The following is a 19,269-nucleotide window of genomic DNA, read 5'->3' on the forward strand; positions in this document are numbered from 1 at the left end:
CGCGCGTGTGTCAGTGCGCGCGCGCGGACAGTCCGGGGCTCTCGCGCGCGATTGGTTGCGGCGCGCTTCGGCGTCGAACAAATCGAACCAATGAGGCGGCAGCACAGAGCGCGCCACTCGTATGCGCAGTGGGGATTGTGAGCGGCGAGTCGCGGCGATCGAAGACCCGCGCCTGGCCTGAGCCGAGCCCCGCCGAGTCGCCTCCCCGTCCAGCCGAGCCCCCCCGCGGCTCGACACGCCGAGCCCGGGCACGCCGAGACACTGCCCAGGACCACCCAGCAGAGTCCCGCTCAGCTGAATCCCACCGAGTCGTCTCCTCCACAGGACCGGGCCTTGAGGCCCCCACCCTGTGCTGGAAGCCGGCCCCGCTCGGCTGCGCGCCGCCGCCGCCTCCTCGCCCGGGCCCCGCTGGTCGCGCGCGGCCCCCTCTAGGATCGCGGCGCACCATGGACCCGTCGGGCAGCAGCATGCCGGGCAGCATGTCGGGCAGCATGTCGGGCTTCTCTCCCAACCTCGGCTCGCAGCAAGTGCGTGCGCCGCCTGAGGCGCAGGGCCCGTCTCGTGGCCGGTGTCTCCCAATCTCGCGTGTTCTCTCGGGCTCTCGTGTTCTCTCTCGCATGGCTCATCATAACCTGTCCACTACCTCCTGGATCTTCTAGCCCTCTCCGCCCTCCCGTCTCGTGTTTTCTGTCTGTATCATGTCTGTCTCTCCTGTTTCCGATCTCTTTTCTCATCTTTCCTGTCTCATCGCTCGTCTCCCTCGCCGTACAGGATTCCCACTGTCTCCCCCATTATCTCTTACGTCTTCACGTCTCTTATGTCCACCTCTCTTGTGAATCTCTTGTTTCCGTTCCCCCTGCTGCTCTCCCTTATGCTTCTGTCCCCCTAATATGCAACTCTGCATATTAACCTCCACTTCTCACTTTTCACTATTACAAACAGGCTATCCTGGTATCTTGAGTTCTCACCTGGTTTACAAAATTAACTTGTTGAACCTTTCCGCCTCTTCATCCGGTCCCATGATTGCTTCTCTTCTGTTCCCAATTTTCGTAGCCCTGTAAATGTGACATGACGATTATTGAAATAGTAGAGCTCTGAACGCGCTGATTGTGCGAAATCCATTCAGAAATTAATTTGGTCTTATTGCAGGTAATCATTCTGTTAACACTGAATTATTGAACATGTGGAGGCTTAAGCCTTTTGCCTCATATTTCGATTTTAATGCCTCCATTTGCCAGTGTTCACGTCGTTTTCGCTGAGGAATAGCCTCTAAGTGACTTCCCGAATGAATAAGAGATTCGTCATTCATTTACAGTCTCACATGAAGACAGACGTGCTACCACCGAGCTTGAAGACTAACACCTTCGTGTTCAATTCCTGGAATGCCAGCTGAAGTTTATTTTTTTATTTACACTCGTGAAAGAAAGGCTGACGTTTCCCGATGGTCTTGCATGCTTGGGTAACAACCCAGCCTTTTCCCGTTTTGTAAGGCCATTGCGCAGACAATATGCTTCCAAAACGCGATAGCATTTGTGTTTACACAGAAGCCGAAATCTATTTGCAGAAAACCTCTTATTTGTACAGCACGAGTAACCGGAGAACGTGCGGTCATGTTGGGCCAAGCGTAGTGTGGTGCTTTTCAATGTTTTTGTTGCAGCCACCCTGAGTATTTTCAGTGCCTAATGTCACGGGCTTTAATATCTGGGTTTTATCAGAAGACACTTTTTTAAAATAATTCCCTGCAGATGTTACAGGGCAGCTGTGGTGGTTCACCCACGGTTTGTTTCCGGGTCGGCACAGCAAATCGCTGGGTAAAAAAAAAATCACTCCTAATTTGTCGTGAGGACCTTGGCTCAGATATGTTCGTGAAAAAAATCTAAAAGTGCAATAAGCTTCGCACAAGTGTCATTGTTAAATTATCCCCCGCTTGTTGGAATATGGAAGCCTCTGCTGTTCTGCACGCAGCAACATTGTTTTTTATATGAAAAAGAATACTGGCCCCCAGAATTGTGATGTGGCTTTGTCACCGCTGCTAGCAGTGAAGAGCAATGCCTAAAAGTCATTACAGAATGAACGCACTGGTTTTTCGGTTATCAATTCGTTATTAAAACAATTACCAACAATGCAGCCAGTTTCCATAATGCCATTTTGTATGTGCTTATATTTTGGTAACAAATCAGCACAATTTTCTAGTTGTTTGGTAAAGGTGGAAGTGACTGGTTTTTTCCTTTCATTTTATGTTGCTGGTGGTTAACGTCATACTACAAACACATCTTTGACCAGGCCAAATGTGTTGTGCATGTTAATGGGTGTGCGCTTTGCGGGCAGGGTGGGATGACGCCTGGGATGCCGCTCTTCAGTCCCATGATGCCCTACGGGACAGGCCTCACCCCACAGCCCGTGCAGGGCTCCTCCATGGGCATGGCAGACGATCAACAGCAGCCCCAGGCTGGGACATCGCAGCAAGACAATGGAGCCTCACAGGTATGAGTGTGTTTTGAGTGCATCTATTCATGGGCACCTGCAATATGCTTGTTAATAAGCTGCCATTGACAATAACAAACACTGCCCTGCCACTAATGGGTACTCTTTTTAAATCCTTTATATTAAGTTCGCTTGCTTGCTTGCTTGCGTGCTTGCTTGCTTGCTTGTGTGCTTGCTTGCTTGCTTACGACCGTGCAAATCTTTCGGTCGTTTTTTAACCCACTTCCCGTGATCCAATCGAGCTGACATTTTCCACACAGACTCGTTGTGCGAGACAATTAATGTTCGTGAAAAAAAATTCCCAAAATTTTACACTTTTTAGGCAAAAAAATTATTTTACATATATTCAAATAGAACTCATTCATGGCTTTGGCTGAACGTCACAGTGTAAGAGCCCAGAGCGTAACCCCTCCACAGGCCGTGGCGGAGTAGCGCAGTTGGTAGCGCCCTCGCTTCCCATGCCAAAGGTCGCGGGAGCGATCCCCGCGTCCTCCTCAGGCGAATATATTTTTAAATTCTTTATATTAAGTTCGCTTGCTTGCTTAGGACCGTGCAAATCTTTTGCTCGTTTTTTATCCCACTTCCCATGATCCAATCAAGCTGACATGTTCCACACAGACTCGTTGTGTTTGACAATTAATTTTCGTGAAAAAAAAATTCCTAAATTTTACACTGTTTAGGGAAAACAAATTAAATATTTAATTACCAATTGCTTAATGGTGGCAGACAATCATCTGACCCATAGGTGGCAGCCATCTCAAGCCAGAGGACGAGAGGACTCTAGCCGCCACGCATATAAAGGATTTATAGTGAAAAACTTTGTTTTAACGGGTTTACTTGTTATTGATCCCAGTGGGGTGATTGGTTATGTCTGTCCCCGACCGACATTTCAACTTGTGACCTCACAGTGTGAAGATATTTTTTAAAAGGAGTTTCTGCCCATATATGGCAGACATTGTCATTTCTACTTTTTCTTCACTGGCCTGATTATTCTCTACCAGAATCCGGTGTTAATAGATTTGTTGCCAACACATTAATCTGACTGTGTCTTACAACCAACAAAGAAAATGTCTTTACAAATGTAAATTAACGTTTTTTTTTAATAGAAAGACTGTTTCAGCCAATATTTGAATAATAATATCCCAAATGGTAGTAATTCAATTGGATCTGGTCATTATTCCACCGAAAATGGTAATAAAGGGGTTTCCACCAATTCCCAAATCATGCCTATATAGTTTTATCTCATTATGGTGGAAAAGATGGAGATGTAGGAATTTGTATTGAACTGCCATTTGCAAAGCACATTTAACTATTGTAAACCCATAATTTGCAGACCCAGAATATGTATTTTTGCGTAATTTTGTAACACGATAAGCAACACATCTTTGCTGATAAGTTTTTTGCAGATGTTTGCAAAATCGAATGGGTGCAATTAAATAGTATATTTTTTTATTTGCTAACATATCTGTTTAAAACTCTTTTTTACCTGACAATGTATACAATTTGGTGTAATGTACATTGAGGGTAAAAAGTATTTGATCCCCTGCTGATTTTGTACGTTTGCCCACTGACAAAGAAATTATCAGTCTATAATTTTAATGGTAGGTTTATTTGAATAGTGAGAGACAGAATAACAACAACAAAATCCAGAAAAACGCATGTCAAAAATGTTATAAATTGATTTGCATTTTAATGAGGGAAATAAGTATTTGACCCCCTCTCAATCGGAAAGATTTCTGGCTCCCAGGTGTCTTTTATGCAGATAACGAGCTGAGATTAGGAGCACACTCTTAAAGGGAGTGCTCCTAATCTCAGCTTGTTACCTGTATAAAATACACCTGTTCACAGAAGCAATCAATCAATCAGATTCCAAACTCTCCACCATGGCCAAGACCAAAGAGCTCTCCAAGGATGTCAGGGACAAGATTGTAGACCTACACAAGGCTGGAATGGGCTACAAGACCATCGCCAAGCAGCTTGGCGATAAGGTGACAACAGTTGGTGCGATTATTCGCAAATGGAAGAAACACAAAAGAACTGTCAATCTCCCTCGGCCTGGGGGCTCCATGCAAGATCTCACCTCGTGGAGTTGCAATGATCATAAGAATGGTGAGGAATCAGCCCAGAACTACATGGGAGGATCTTGTCAATGATCTCAAGGCAGCTAGGACCATAGTCACCAAGAAAATAGTTGGTAACACACTACGCCGTGAAGGACTGAAATCCTGCAGTGCCCGCAAGGTCCCCCTGCTCAAGAAAGCACATATACATGCCCGTCTGAAGTTTGCCAATGAACATCTGAATGATTCAGAGGACAACTGGGTGAAAGCGTTGTGGTCAGATGAGACCAAAATGGAGCTCTTTGGCGTCCACTCAACACGCCGTTTTTGGAGGAGGAATGCTGTCTATTACCCCAAGAACACCATCCCCACCGTCAAACATGGAGGTGGAAACATTATGCTTTGGGGGTGTTTTTCTGCCAAGGAGACAGGACAACTTCACCGCATCAAAGGGACGATGGACGGGGCCATGTACCGTTAAATCTTGGGTGAGAACCTCCTTACCTCAGCCAGGGCATTGAAAATGGGTTGTGGATGGGTATTCTAGCATGACAATGACCCAAAACACACTACCAAGGCAACAAAGGAGTGGCTCAAGAAGAAGCACATTAAGGTCCTGGAGTGGCCTAGCCAGTCTTCAGACCTTAATCCCATAGAAAATCTGTGGAGGGAGCTGAAGGTTCGAGTTGCCAAACGTCAGCCTCGAAACCTTAATGGCTTGGAGAAGATCTGCAAAGAGGAGTGGGACAAAATCCCTCCTGAGATATGTAATGCGTATGACATGCGTTTTTCTCGATTTTGTTGTTGTTATTCTGTCTCTCACTGTTCAAATAAACCTACCATTAAAATTATAGACTGATCATTTCTTTGTCAGTGGGCAAACGTACAAAATAAGCAGGGGATCAAATACTTTTTTCCTTTACTGTATATATTGGCCATGTGCTTGTTTGTTTACTTGCTTTGACGTTTGCTATTAAATATAAATTCTCATAACTCCATTATAGAGGTGGTGACATAACCTAGTGGTAGCGCTTTCGCCACTTGTTGCAGAGATTCACGGTTCCAATCGAGCAGCTACCCTGATTATTTCTGCGCGTGCATTAACCAAATATTATGCGCCGTCTGCTTCGGTGAACGTGAAACATTCTGTGGCGTCATTCGCGAGGGTGCCTCGTGTCGGCGTCATGGTCAAAGTTACCCATAAATTCTGAGTTAAATATACAGTAAACTCTCGGTTATCCGCGTGCGGTTTATCCGATTTGCGGATTAACCGAGCACCTGCGTTTTTGACAAATTTATAAATCATGGATTTTCCCTTCAGCCCAAATTAATAATCTGAAAACAGTTATACATTGCTATTCTTGTAAATGTTTATTACAAGTAACGTAATTAAACCGGACATACATGTGCTCCGGTTGATCCGAAATCCATGTGATCACCTCTACAGCGCAGTAATTGCATAGCTTTACAACAGTGAGCGGAGTTTGATTGACGTTGATTGGCATGGCTCTGCTGTCCACTAATTGGGCCGAGTCTTATGCGTGGTAGCAGGAAAGTGTTATCACTGAGCATGTGCATCGATCGGTAATTTATACCTATATTTGCGGTTTTTGGCACAGAAATCCACGGAAAATTAATATTTTTAGATTACCACAATTTTGAATTATCTGCGGCTGTCCTCCACATCATTAGCGTGGATAATCGAGTCTCCTGTACATAGCAATCGTCACCCCCTCCTGCACAATATTGGCATGACCCTCCTGAAAAAAAATCAACAATCATCATGTATAGTGGAGTGTTGGCTATGACATGGTATTTAAATTTGACGTATGTTTGATTTGGCAAGCATGCATTTCAACACTTGACTGCATTTTCAGATGTTGGTATAAGTACTAGCATGTACAAGATTGACTTTATTGCAGCATCATGATACGAATAAGCAGGGTTTCGGTTGTTCCCTTGTCTGGCACACAGATGCAAGTTTACCAGACACAAGGGAGCAGCACCACCACAGCCCTGCCTGGCTGCGCCCCCCTTTACCAGTCTCCCATGACGCCCATGACTCCCATGACACCCATCACGCCGGCCTCTGAGAGCTCGGGTATCGTTCCACAGCTACAGTACGTAACACAGCACCCCGGCTCAATATCCCGATGAGACAGTAATACTTGCAGTTATGAATGTAAATTGTTATGCTTTAGATGCAAGTGAAATATTGCTGGGATCCAGAACACCCTTCTTCTGCTCCACACCCCCCCCCCATCTGGTGTCTGCTCAACATCAGGTTTCTGTTCTGTTGGTGGCCAAATGGATTTGGAAGTGATGTACTGGCCTCAAAGGCCATGTTTGGCATTTTGCTGCGATGCTGAATGTCGGGAAAATTGGTGCATTAGCCTAACAATGGGGTTGTTGAGACTGAGCATATGTTCAAAGAAGCTGGCCAAATGTGGGTTGTGTGTGTGCTGGTATTAATAATGGGATGGATACAAATATAGAGCTGCATCCTAGTTCTTTTTTATGATCCACCAGATTTGGATCCAAGGACCTGAATTCATTGGATCCATTAATTTATTGTGCACTGTCAGAGGTAGGGGCGAGGGGGAAGTGAAACAGGAGGGGGTCTAGGCCTCTGTAAAGGTGGCATCTTTGCATGCATGAATTGTTTGTGACTGTGTAGATGGCATATTTTATGTTACTGTCGTGGATATTCTACATGTGCGTTTTAGATTTAAGCTGTGTGTACTCTTATCATGCACGTGTATGCATTTATGTGTTTTATTTATTTGTACATATTTATTTCTCAGAGTTGCTGAAGACAGTTCCAAAGGCCTGTTATGCAATGTGGCCAACAAGGGAGATCACCCATGAGTTACGGTCTAGGAGCTAAGACTTTTCTTGAATTGAGCACGTTTTAGGAAAAGAGACTGAGAGGGAGTTCCAAAGTTGAGGACAAACAGATGGAGGAAGCGAGAAATGTTGCGTTTCTCACTTTTTGGTGGTTGACCGCAGTGTGGATGGAAAGAAACGGTAGATCCCAATCTTCTGGGCTGTGGTTGGCCAGTAGACGGTAGTACAGAAAACTACAGACCTTTGTGTATGAGATTGATTCTGAGTGTTCCTTCATTTGTGAGCTTTTCTCCGGGCACTCCTGCTTTTCTCCCACGTACACAATGCTCGTTAAGTAATTGGCCAAATGTTGTGGGATGCTCCTCAAAGAGTTGAATGTAAAACCACAAGCAATTTCCATCGTTTCATGATATTGATTGCAATTATTCCATTTTTTTATTTAATTATGTACGTAACATTTAAGAGTATTTGTGAATGGTAGTAAATATGCTCACCTATATCTTGTTTTTTGTTTCATTACCAGGAACATAGTATCCACAGTCAACTTGTGTTGTAAGCTGGACTTGAAGAAAATTGCACTTCACGCGAGAAACGCCGAGTACAATCCCAAGGTACAAATATCAGATAAGGTTTTTTGAGTTCATCGTTATTACAGCCTGGAACTAGGTTATACGTGGCACATGGATCACGTGGAGCCCTGGCAGCTTGGCCCCGTTGGCACTAACTTACCGGCCTGCGGTGTCTTCCCCAGCGCTTTGCCGCGGTGATCATGAGGATCCGTGAACCCAGGACCACGGCGCTCATCTTCAGCTCCGGCAAGATGGTGTGCACAGGTGCCAAAAGGTATACTTCTGCCTCGCCACCTGTCATGTGTGTGTGTCTATGATTAAATTATCCATAAAACTTGATTACCCGCGATATTGTCAGTCTTTTGAAAACAATGTATCTGCATACCATTTGAACGTTCGTGTTTTAAGGATTATCTCAAACGTTGTTTATCAAACTCCAGTCTTTGACACCCCGCAATAGCTGTCCATGATTACCAACCATCAGGTGCATATAGTGTGCAGTTGGTTAATTTTCAAATGAATACAAACGAGTGGTAAACATTAAAAGGTGAACTGTGAAGAGTTGTGAGGACCAGCGTTTGAGGGACACCCATCTATAGCACTGATGTGCTGTTAGGAGTTCACGCGCCGCGAATTCTAATGCGTGTTCCGCTATCTGTGGTTGTGGTTTTACAAACGCAGTGAAGACCAGTCCCGTCTGGCAGCACGCAAGTACGCACGCGTTGTACAGAAGTTGGGCTTCCCCGCCAAGTTCCTTGACTTCAAGATCCAGAATATGGTGGGCAGCTGCGATGTCAAGTTTCCTATCCGCTTGGAAGGGCTGGTGCTTACACACCAGCAGTTCAGCAGGTGAGCAGTCACTGGTATCCGTAGCCCTTTGCAGAGCTCAGCTTTTCCATGCTTATTGGTGAACAGTCAGCTGACTCACCATCGTGGTTCGTTTATTGACAGGAAGCTGGATGGCCAATTTAGCTTAGCTTCTGTTGATTTTTCTAGAATGTAACCCTAACCTGCTTATCAACAAGTAGATAGTCTTGCATGTGGTCACGAGAGAACCTGATAAGAGAATTTGTGAATAATTGGAATTGCCCTTGGATATTATTAACTGTCCTTGGTTCATGTTATTTATACCGCTTGTCCCGGGGATCTCCTCCCCTGTGCCACAAGTGTGTGTTTATACATGTACAATTTTTTTTGTTGATTCACTGCTGAATGAGGGTCTCCTGAAGCCTGTGCGGGTCATGGGGCTTACTTGACACAATCTCACCATGTGGGTCAGTGAAGGCGGGGGGGCATAGATGTGGAAGCTTAAGAGTACAGTACAACAAAATATGTTGCTGCGCTGCCCTCTGATGCCCACCAAGAAGCCCCGCAAAGCTCGATGACATCCTGTTTGTTGCACCATGACCCCCCAAGCACTATCTTGGCTCAAACCTGCTTAGCTTCTAAAATCTAACAAGATTGGCCACCTTTATGGGTGATTAGGCCATAGGTTGATATGTTTTGTATATATATTAAAAAATTATAATAATGCCCATGTTAAAGTTCAAATATGTCCCCTTTCCACTGGTGTGTCATAGCTACGAACCGGAGCTCTTTCCTGGACTCATCTACCGCATGGTGAAGCCTAGGATCGTGCTGCTCATATTTGTGTCTGGAAAGGTGGTGCTCACAGGTAATGCCAGGGATGGTTTGGGAAGTGGTAGCCTGATGCTAATTATGTTTGAGAAAAGTGTGCATTATGTCTGCCTTGCAAACACTACATTTTTATCGTCGAATAAGTGCAGTGAACTTTAAAATTAATAAATGTTTATCCTCTCAAGGTTTCTTTGAATGTTAAGTAGTTTGCATGTGTTATCCAAACTGTTGGCAATATCGCTTTCAATAATGTAAAATGTGGTATCAAACTGTTAGTCAATACTATACAGAAGGACCATCACCGCTCAGAACATTAAACTACAATGCATTTTTCTGTTATAAGATAGTGTTAATGATGAATACATTTAATAATATTGTATTTATTTTACACCACTGACAATACACTTGTACCAAAGCACTTAATTCTAAATAGTTATAAAGCTCTGTCACAATCGAGTAATTTAACTGGTAAAGTTAATCAACTTTGTCAAATTCCTTGAACTTTATCATACGTTTCACATTTTTTGGTGGCGCTCTAAACAAATATTGGTGGAAATCAAGTTGGGTTCACAACGTCCAGTGGGACAATGTATGAACTCAATGTATTTAATGTCCACCAGCGTGGACTGGTACTAGACTTGGTGCCCTATATATCCTAAACATGACTGCCACACGTGGAAATATAGGTCACCCATCATTTATATTGTTTGTTCTTTCTGTATCTGTGCCCTCTTTGTCTCCCTGGTCCTGCTATTTCCACCTCTTTCCCTTCACCATGTTCTCTGCTCTACACATCATGTGTTGTATTCTCTGTTATCCTCTCTCTTATGCAATATTCTAACACTGCAATATCTCACTGTTCATGTCAGAATTTGTCTTGTCGTTGCCACTTCTAAAGTATTGAGATACGGTCATATCTAGAAGTGTTACGAGTTTAAAGTTTATATTATTATTTACGTCTTTTGCTTGCAATGTTTTATGCATGCAGGTGCCAAGGTACGCGGGGAGATCTACGAAGCCTTTGAAAACATCTACCCTATTCTGAAGGGCTTTCGAAAAACAACGTAACATAAATCAACTGGGACGGAAACAATAAAAACCCAGAATTCCTCACCAGTGATCTGTCAAGCACAAGTCATGGAGGCTTAAGTATTGCCTACAGATCGGATCTGGATGTACATTTGTCTATAACACACTTTTGTACTTTAATATGAAGACAATGTTAGCGATCATTTTACAAACGCTACCTACGTCGGGTTTAGCTTTCCGACACTGGTAGCATTTGGATGTTTATTTGCCACTTGTTTCTTTTTAGACTTTTTTTTACTTGTTTTCAAATTTAATTTTACATTTCTGCCTACGTTCCAAAGAAACAAGTGTGACTGAATTATTGTGGCATGATGTGGAATCAACTTTGTTCCTCACTCCTCGGACAGTGTAATAGGCCTGCAATTACTAATAAACTCATTGTAACACATTCTCTTGCAATATATTACTGTAAATAATGCGAAGGCATACCAGAACATTGCCTATACCTATTACGCACAGGTAGATTTGAAGCCTGCCTGATTGCTGTACTGGCTGTGGTGCCTATAAGGGGCAGTATTACCAGCAGGTTATTGACAAGCTATCTGGACAGAGATTTAAGTGTTCTCACGTGGGACTCGAGACACACTGACTTTTTCACAAGGTGAGACATCAAGTCGCTTCTGAAAGCAACCTGTAATGAGTACATTGCAGCATACTTGCAACAGAAGGAGAACATGCAGAGCTAAGAGATCGACAGTTCTACAGAGAGTAATTGAAATGCTTAACGGATTTGAACACAACTCTCAAGCATGCAAAAAAAATCGAAGCATATCAAATGTAAAAACATATCACCATCATAAAACAATTGCTCTTGGACATACCATATAAAGTATCCAGTTTGTCACATCCAATTTAGAGGGAATAAATGTTGACTGCAAGTAGGGACGTGGGTTGTTTCCAGAATGCGCTGCGTACTTGAGTGAACATTCTTCAAATCTCGTGATAACTTTTGGTACATGGAAGTGGGACTTTTGTATTGAGATTTACATCAGGTGAAGTCCAGTAGAGTAATACCCCGGTTTACGTTGGGGATGCGTTTCTGAAAGGTGCGACGACAAATATCGAAACCACGTTAATGGAAGCGATTTACAGGGTGAGCTGTGGAAGCGGAAGGCTGAGAGGCGACGGATGCTGTCAGCGACGTAAGTGTGGGCTGAGACGGCACAAATCGGGCCGTGCTATTAATAAAGTGACCGTATTTGGGAAACGACTTAGAAGGGGGAGACGTACATCGGAGTATTTTCTGTATAAGCACACCAGGTAAACGTACAAGTAGATCTTGATTGATTTGAAAACATGTCAACCAATTTATTTTTCTGTCGGAACAAGGAAAGGTAAAGTGGTTTGGAATTGAATCGCATTCAAGAACAGCAGTCCTTATTTAGAATCGTACACATGGTGTCTAAGCCATTCAGAGCGGTGCTGTGAGCGGACTTGTCAATCACTACACCATAATCATTGGCAATGAAGGTGCTTGCAACAATGTGTTTGCGAGTGGAGAATGGGAAATATGTGAATAATAAACATAACTTGATTGTTCTGTGATATTTTGTTTGTGTTCTGAAGTACAAATGAGAGTAGAGTCAGATTCCCAGATGTTTGTAGGATTTAACATTTTTGAGGCTAGAGACAGACACGGTGTGCTTATGGAAATTGTGCCATGATCGGAGATCAGGGGACTTGCGGCGAAGAAAATACATTTATTTCTCCTTGCTTTCAGGATACATTTTAAATGAGATCCTGTTGAACAGGATTGGAGTGAAATTCAAATGTATTTTGAACTTCAACTACCCAGAGATAGGTTTATGTATGATCACATCTGTTGCATACAAGTGCATTTCTGAGCATATAAATCTTGTGTCGACATTATTTATGTAAATGTAAAACAAAAAGAGGTAATCGTACTGCACCAAGAGGAACCCGCTTGGGGGTCGAAGAGAAAATCTTTTAGAATTGTAAGCGCTTTCTTGTCTTTATGCAGTTGGAAACCAAACCAAGGGCCTTTTTCTTTTTTCGGAGTTTATTTTGAGGGTTGATTTTTGAGTCACCAGTGTCAAATGTTTTTGATGAGGTGATGTAAGGAACCGAACATTTTTCTTATCTGGAAAGGTAACTGAACTTGAGGTAGCTGTTTTTTTACAGGTGGCCGTGATCTAAAGCCTCAACGGCTTGAGTTGTATGAACCCTGACCCTAAATGTAAACATTGCTTTTGTACTATTTCTTTTTCAAATATTTCTGACAAATTCACAGACTCTAGATTGTCTGTTCCACCTTTATGTATTGCGCGATCAGAAGTACATTTCTAACAGTTTGGGTACTAATTGACTTTAAAAACTTTTACTGGGATTGGAATGTAACTGCCAATCGCAAGTGTCGGTGGTATAGCATCAAATCCAGCCGAATGGTAATGATTCAAAGAGGCTAGGGCATGAGCTATCCTAAAAGGGGTTTGTAACGTAAGGTGACAAAGAGCTGCGGTTTCTGAAGGTGGGTTGCCTCCACGGCTCGAGCCCGTGGAGAGCCGTGACGAGGACGCGCAATGAGTATTGAGGACCTGTATAAGATGCTCTCTCACCCGCGGCATAGTCATTTGCAGAGGCTGAAGGAGACAATGCAATGATGATGGAGTTGTGAATAAATCTCTGGTGGCAAACCAAAATGTTTTCGTATCCTTGTTTTGAATTGTTCACTGCTTTAATAATAATTATAAAGTAACTTGATCACAATTGTGCAAAGGTCCCTGAGTCTTAAGTTATATGATGATTTAGTTTTCCTATAGTATGCTGCAGGAATTTAAATGTTTATTTTTTCGGATTGAAGAGTAGAAAGCTCCAGATATGACACTTGAAAGTAGTAAATACCGTACTGTATTCTTTGGTTCTTTTCGGTTAAGTCACGTCTAAAAATAAAATAATAAATCAAAATAAAACAACACATTACGACGTTTCGATTGCAACACAAGCAATCATCATCAGGCATAAAAGAAAATAGCAACAAAAATCTAACTAGAAAACTATAGACCGACATACAAGCAGACAGACATCACAACGGCACACATATAGAGGAGTATACAGGCACACGAAAATTAAATAACCTAGTAAAATATTGAAATGTGATGTAATACAACACAGAGAGTCGGTTAACACACAATTAACGCATGGCCTGGTTGACTACGTGTTTCAAAATTTGCTAAGTTAGAATTTTAAGTGTGAGCAACAAATATCTAACTAGAAAACTATAGACAGACATACAAGCAGACAGACATCACAACGGCACACAGAGAGAGGACACAAATCGGCTGTGTGAGCAACAAACATCTAACTAGAAAACTATAGACAGACATACAAGCAGACAGACATCACAACGGCACACAGAGAGAGGACACAAATCGGCACAAAGAGATGGTCGTTTCTGTGACGGTCCCTTAAATATAGAGAGGAGGGGGAGGGGACGGGGGGAGGGAGAGGGCGGGGAGATCAATGAGTTCACGCCAACGTACTACCATTGTAAGTGAGATGATAGACGCGGCACGGGAGGCAAACCTGAAAATTAGGACAAACGCGGCACGGGAGGCAAGCCTGAAAATTAGGAGACAAGCACACGAAAATTAAATAACCTAGTAAATTATCGACATGTGATGTAATACAACACAGAGAGTCGGTTAACACACAATTAACGCATAGCCTGGTTTATTACGTGTTTCAAAATTTGCTAAGTTAGAATTTTAAGTGTGAAATTTCAAGGAGAGGACACAGGCAGAGAGAACAAATAGCCAGAAAGAAAAAAGGATAAGTTTAAAACTTCCCCGTAGAAGTGATTTATTATTTTATTTTTAGACGTGACTTAACCGAAAAGAACCAAAGAATAATTCCTGCAGTCACGAAAGCTACCGTACTGTAATTTGCTCCGTTAAAATCACTTACAGAGGTTTGCAGTAACAGAGTACACCACACTGGGGCGTGCGCGTGCAAGGTAACTCCTGTGCAGTAGTAATATGTAAGTGAAGCATGTGCGTTTACCAAGGACTTTTATGACAAGGTGGGAGTATTGGAATCAATTTTAAATCGATGAATCCATGCATCTTTCAGTTTAACACGTCGGCTTTCGCGACGAATATCCATAATACAGGTTTTTTTGGTTGAGATCACGTAAATATATAAATGTGTCGTTATACCCGCCACCACCCGACAACCAATTAGTAAGGTTTGTCACGTAAACAAAACATGACAATTCGTTACTAGGGGCCATCCATTTAGTACGTACGTGTGGAGGGGGAGTTAAGCCAAATGCGTACGCTTGCGTATGGGGGTCTACTGACAATGTGCGTACGCATAGAAAGTGAGGTGAAGCATTGGCCTTCAAATTAGATAGTCCGGCGGTGCACTATCTGTTGCTTAAACACGTTGATATTATTAATCCTTGGTCGTTTCTGCGTTGATTGAATATCGGCCGTTCTATGGGATTCGGGAGGGGGGTGCGTCAAGCGTATGTACGCAGGTGCGGGGGGGGGGGGTAAAAAGTACGTGTGCGTACAGGGAGGGGGGGAAGGGTCAAGTTTTGACAGATTTTTGCGTACGTACTAAATTGATAGCCCCCTAGTCCTAGTGTAATGGCAGCCAACCTGCGGCGTGAGTGGACTCGTGACCACGGGAGATAATGACGGGAGTCAGCCGACACTGCGAATGGACTAGTGGCCACTGGAGGTAATGACGGGTGTCAGCTTTCAGTACGAAGGGACTAGTGGCTACGGGAATGATCGAGAATAGGAACGTGGCCAGGTGACGGAATAGGACGGTAGAGTCTGCTGGTGGAGCGAGCGGTCTAGAGCCAGCGAGAAGGTTCGGGAATGGGGGTGTGGCCTCGGACCGTATAAAAGGAAGATGCGTGGGAGACTCGGGGCTGTTGCAGTGGGGACTCCGCCCGATCGAGTGAACGTGCCTACAATAAATAAACCATTTCAAGACAACTGTGTCAAGTCATTACACTCGTACAGCACACCGATGTGTTGGAGAGCCAAGCCACAACATTTACAATCTGAGTACGACGTTTCGCCAGTAATTACAACTAGCTTCATCAAGCGACATCCAGATTTGGCTGTACCAGTAACGAATTGACATGTTCTGTTTACGTGACAAACTAGAGGCCGATCGAAATTCGGTTTCGGCGCTGAAAGTTTGCAAATTGCCTCTTTCGGCATACTTTCGGTTTCGGCCGAAAGTCAATTTTTTACTTTCGATCTGGTTTCGGTTTCGGCCGAAACTGATATTGACTTTCGGTCATCATTCGTCAACCAAAGATCTATTTTTAGAATATAACGATATCACTCTGCCTATCGGCCGGTCAGTCGGCGCCTTAGCAATCCTATGCGATAGGCTGCAAACACACACGTCAGCAGAGGTGGGACAAAGTCATTGTTATGCAAGTCCAAGTCGAGTCGCAAGTCATCAAATTCATGACTCGAGTCTGACTCGAGTCCAAGTCACATGACTCGAGTCCACATCTCATAGGTGGGACAAAGTCATTGTTATGCAAGTCCAAGTCGAGTCGCAAGTCATCAAATTCATGACTCGAGTCTGACTCGAGTCCAAGTCACATGACTCGAGTCCACACCTCTGCACGTCAGCAACCGCAACCATGGTCTGCTAATGTATATACGACCGGTCAACAGACGGAAGCCTGCATCTCCATCCGTGGGTGGAGTCTCTTTGGTGGGACGACAACAAAGTTCATCTGTTGTCTGTTCCCAGCCGCCTGCCCGCCTTGGCTTGATGTGTTGCGTTCGCTTCAGTCTACACGCGTGTTGATACCGAGATTCGAAGTCTGACAATTAGAGGCCGACCGAAAATCCGTTTCTGTTTCAGCGCCGAAAGTTGGCAAATGGTCTTTCGGCATAGTTTCTGTAATTTACTTTCGGTTTACTGTCGGTTTCGGCCGAAACCAGAGATTCAGTTTCGGTCGGCCTCTATGACAAACCTTACTACTTGGCTGTGTCGGATGGTATATATATTTACGCGATCTAACCCAAAACAACGATTGTGCAATGCATCTTAATTTACATGCCTATCAATCACGGTTCTCACACCACGTTTAGATTGTTGTCCTTCCCCCGCACCTCCGATTTGCACGGTTGGCTACGTACGGTGCGAAAGAAGTTCAACATACATTTCCTCCGGAGATCCCAATCCGCCACCGTGTATGGAAAGGAAACAAACATAACCTGCACTCGTTCTCATTGCAAGCATTAGATTACTTTCCCCACAAATGCATCAACGCCTGTGTTTTTCGAATCTTTATCTGGATTATTTCACGATTTTCAGTGAGCATAGAAAAACATGAGGGGGGTGGAGCGGTGATGCAGCGGTTAGCAGCCTATCCTGTGAGCCGAGACATCTGAGTGGTGACAGGCATTTGAACAGGGTTTGGGGTGTGTGTGTCTCCCGTTACCATCCCGCACACAACCCTACCGCATGTGGATGACAAATTACTACATTATTTGTTTTACAAAATTAACGAGTTGTGCCGAACTCTTGGGTTCTTTCTGTCACGTAGGTAGAAATAAAATAAAACACATCACGACGTGACTTTACCGAAATAACCAAAGACTATGGATTCCTGTAGTTACGAAAGCTTCAAATCAAGATTGTGCCGAACTGTTATTTCACCATGGCAGCTTTGCTTCTAAATAAATTATCGAGTGTCAGCTCCAGTTAAGAAAAAAAAGTCACCAAATTAGTTGTTTTACCCACAAAATTAATTCAAGATAGCAGAATCAATTTTTTGATCATCGTTAGCGTTGGCGACTTGAGTGGCAAGGCAAGTTACACGAGACAGCCTAAACGGTGACCGTGAGCTAATTGATAAACGGTGCGATCATTATCACGTGTCTGTTTTGCCAATTTCTGCAGCATGTGCTTACGTGCGACGTGCGTGGCTGGGTGCAGTGCCACTGAAATTGGATCAGGGGCTAAAGATAGGCCCCCCACTATTGCACCCTTCCCCTCCCCGACACTTGCCGCCAACACACAGAACACCCAGTCTGCACAGCACAGATTTACGATAGACGGCCTCGTTCTACAGCAGAACCTGTCCCCGATCGAACAAGGACAGTTGCTCTTTTTTTTCCACACGAGCCCCGGAGTTATACGAAAAGCATTTCCACAGACTCGGGACAACTGCTTTTTAGTTTGTTTAAAAGTGAGTTCACAAAGTAAAAAAAAGTCACGTTTTTCTTCTGATAAAATAATTTGCGGCACCAGAGGCTGAAGTTCATCACGGGAGGGGGTTTCTTGTTGTGTATTCTTTTAGCGCAAAAAATCAGCACAGGCTAATAAGGTACGTGGGATATTTTAGAGTGTATATATATATTTAACATCACTTAATATTATGGTAAAATTACTGTAATGTGTCCATGCATGTTATCTGTGTTATTTTATGAGAGGGCAACGTTGCGTACCCAACCATCAACATATTCTCTCTGGACCAATTAACAGCCCACACCCAGTCAAGTTGTGGCGCACGGTGTAAATATCGTTCTCTGTCGATGTCCACAAATTCCACGTTATTGCCACTCAGAAATGCGTGCGTAATCTCGCATTCACTTTCACATTTCTTCACGGTAAAGCATCTTTCCTTTGTTCACAGCATCTCGCACTTTATTTCTGTCTGGTAACCTACTTGTGCGATGGTGTAACTGCAATCTTATATAGATTTTCACGTATTCGACATTAATGTTCACACATTTACCTACACCTAAGTTCCAAGCGAGTCAGATATGCGACTGTGCGATGCCCTGACTGCGAGCGTTCTCCGAAGACACGAGTTTGAGTGGGGACTCATTTCTATTTGCTACTCAATCTGATGACGATGAAGAAGAAGACTGCCCTGATAAGCTTTTCTTAGGTCCCAACAGTTGGGGGCCGCTGTGAATGTCCATCCAAACCTTTAGTCAAAGTGAGATTAACTATACCTGTACATTACAAAGTGGAACGCTTGCTCCACATTACATGTTGTAATCCCCCACATTCTGACCAATAAATGCACCGATGTTTGTCTTGTCAGGGGTAAGGTTTTGAAGTAAAGTATTGTCCCTCCGTGGTGAAGTGGATTGTTGCTTGGCTAAATTGAGGCACGGAGGAGAGACGTTATCTCCCCCGTCTGATATACAGGAGGTCGTGGGTTCGATCCTGACTGACGCCTGTATATTTTGAGTTTGCATGTATCTCTCCCCGTGGTCGTGTGCATTTTTCTCGGGGTCCTCCGGTTTTTCCCTCCACATTTAGAAACATGCGTTTAGAGTATTTGGCTGCTATATATTTCCACATAATTAGACACTTCGTTGAACTATCATTTGTGGCCAAGTCGCAACTCAAAAAGGGATACACAGCTCAGTGTGCCTTACTTGATAAAATAAATGAATAAATTGTATTTTTATTGGGGCACGGAGGCCAGATTTTCCAATCAAAATCCTCAATTCGTATTTTTTTGCAGAAAATAATACAAGAGTTAGATTCACCCCATGAGTAGGTGAAGAATCGCGGGAATTATAAGTTACTTCTCTGAGTGAATGACTGGAACACAAAGC

The 19,269-nt window shown here is 43.6% G+C and overlaps 1 protein-coding gene across 1 annotated transcript; it reads left to right on the top strand.

Moving 5' to 3' along the window:
* Positions 1-133: 133 nt before the first annotated feature.
* LOC144719714 (TATA-box-binding protein-like) lies at positions 134-11,075 on the top strand. Its single transcript, XM_078595852.1, has 8 exons — positions 134-527; positions 2,329-2,484; positions 6,519-6,664; positions 7,915-8,002; positions 8,143-8,234; positions 8,642-8,809; positions 9,541-9,635; positions 10,587-11,075. Exons 1-8 carry the CDS (start codon positions 447-449, stop codon positions 10,664-10,666), a joined length of 906 nt encoding a protein of 301 aa, XP_078451978.1. The 5' UTR covers positions 134-446; the 3' UTR covers positions 10,667-11,075.
* Positions 11,076-19,269: the final 8,194 nt, after the last annotated feature.

This window comes from Lampetra planeri, chromosome 7, assembly GCF_965212315.1.
Source record: "Lampetra planeri chromosome 7, kcLamPlan1.2.h2, whole genome shotgun sequence".
NCBI classification, from domain to species: Eukaryota; Metazoa; Chordata; class Hyperoartia; order Petromyzontiformes; family Petromyzontidae; genus Lampetra; species Lampetra planeri.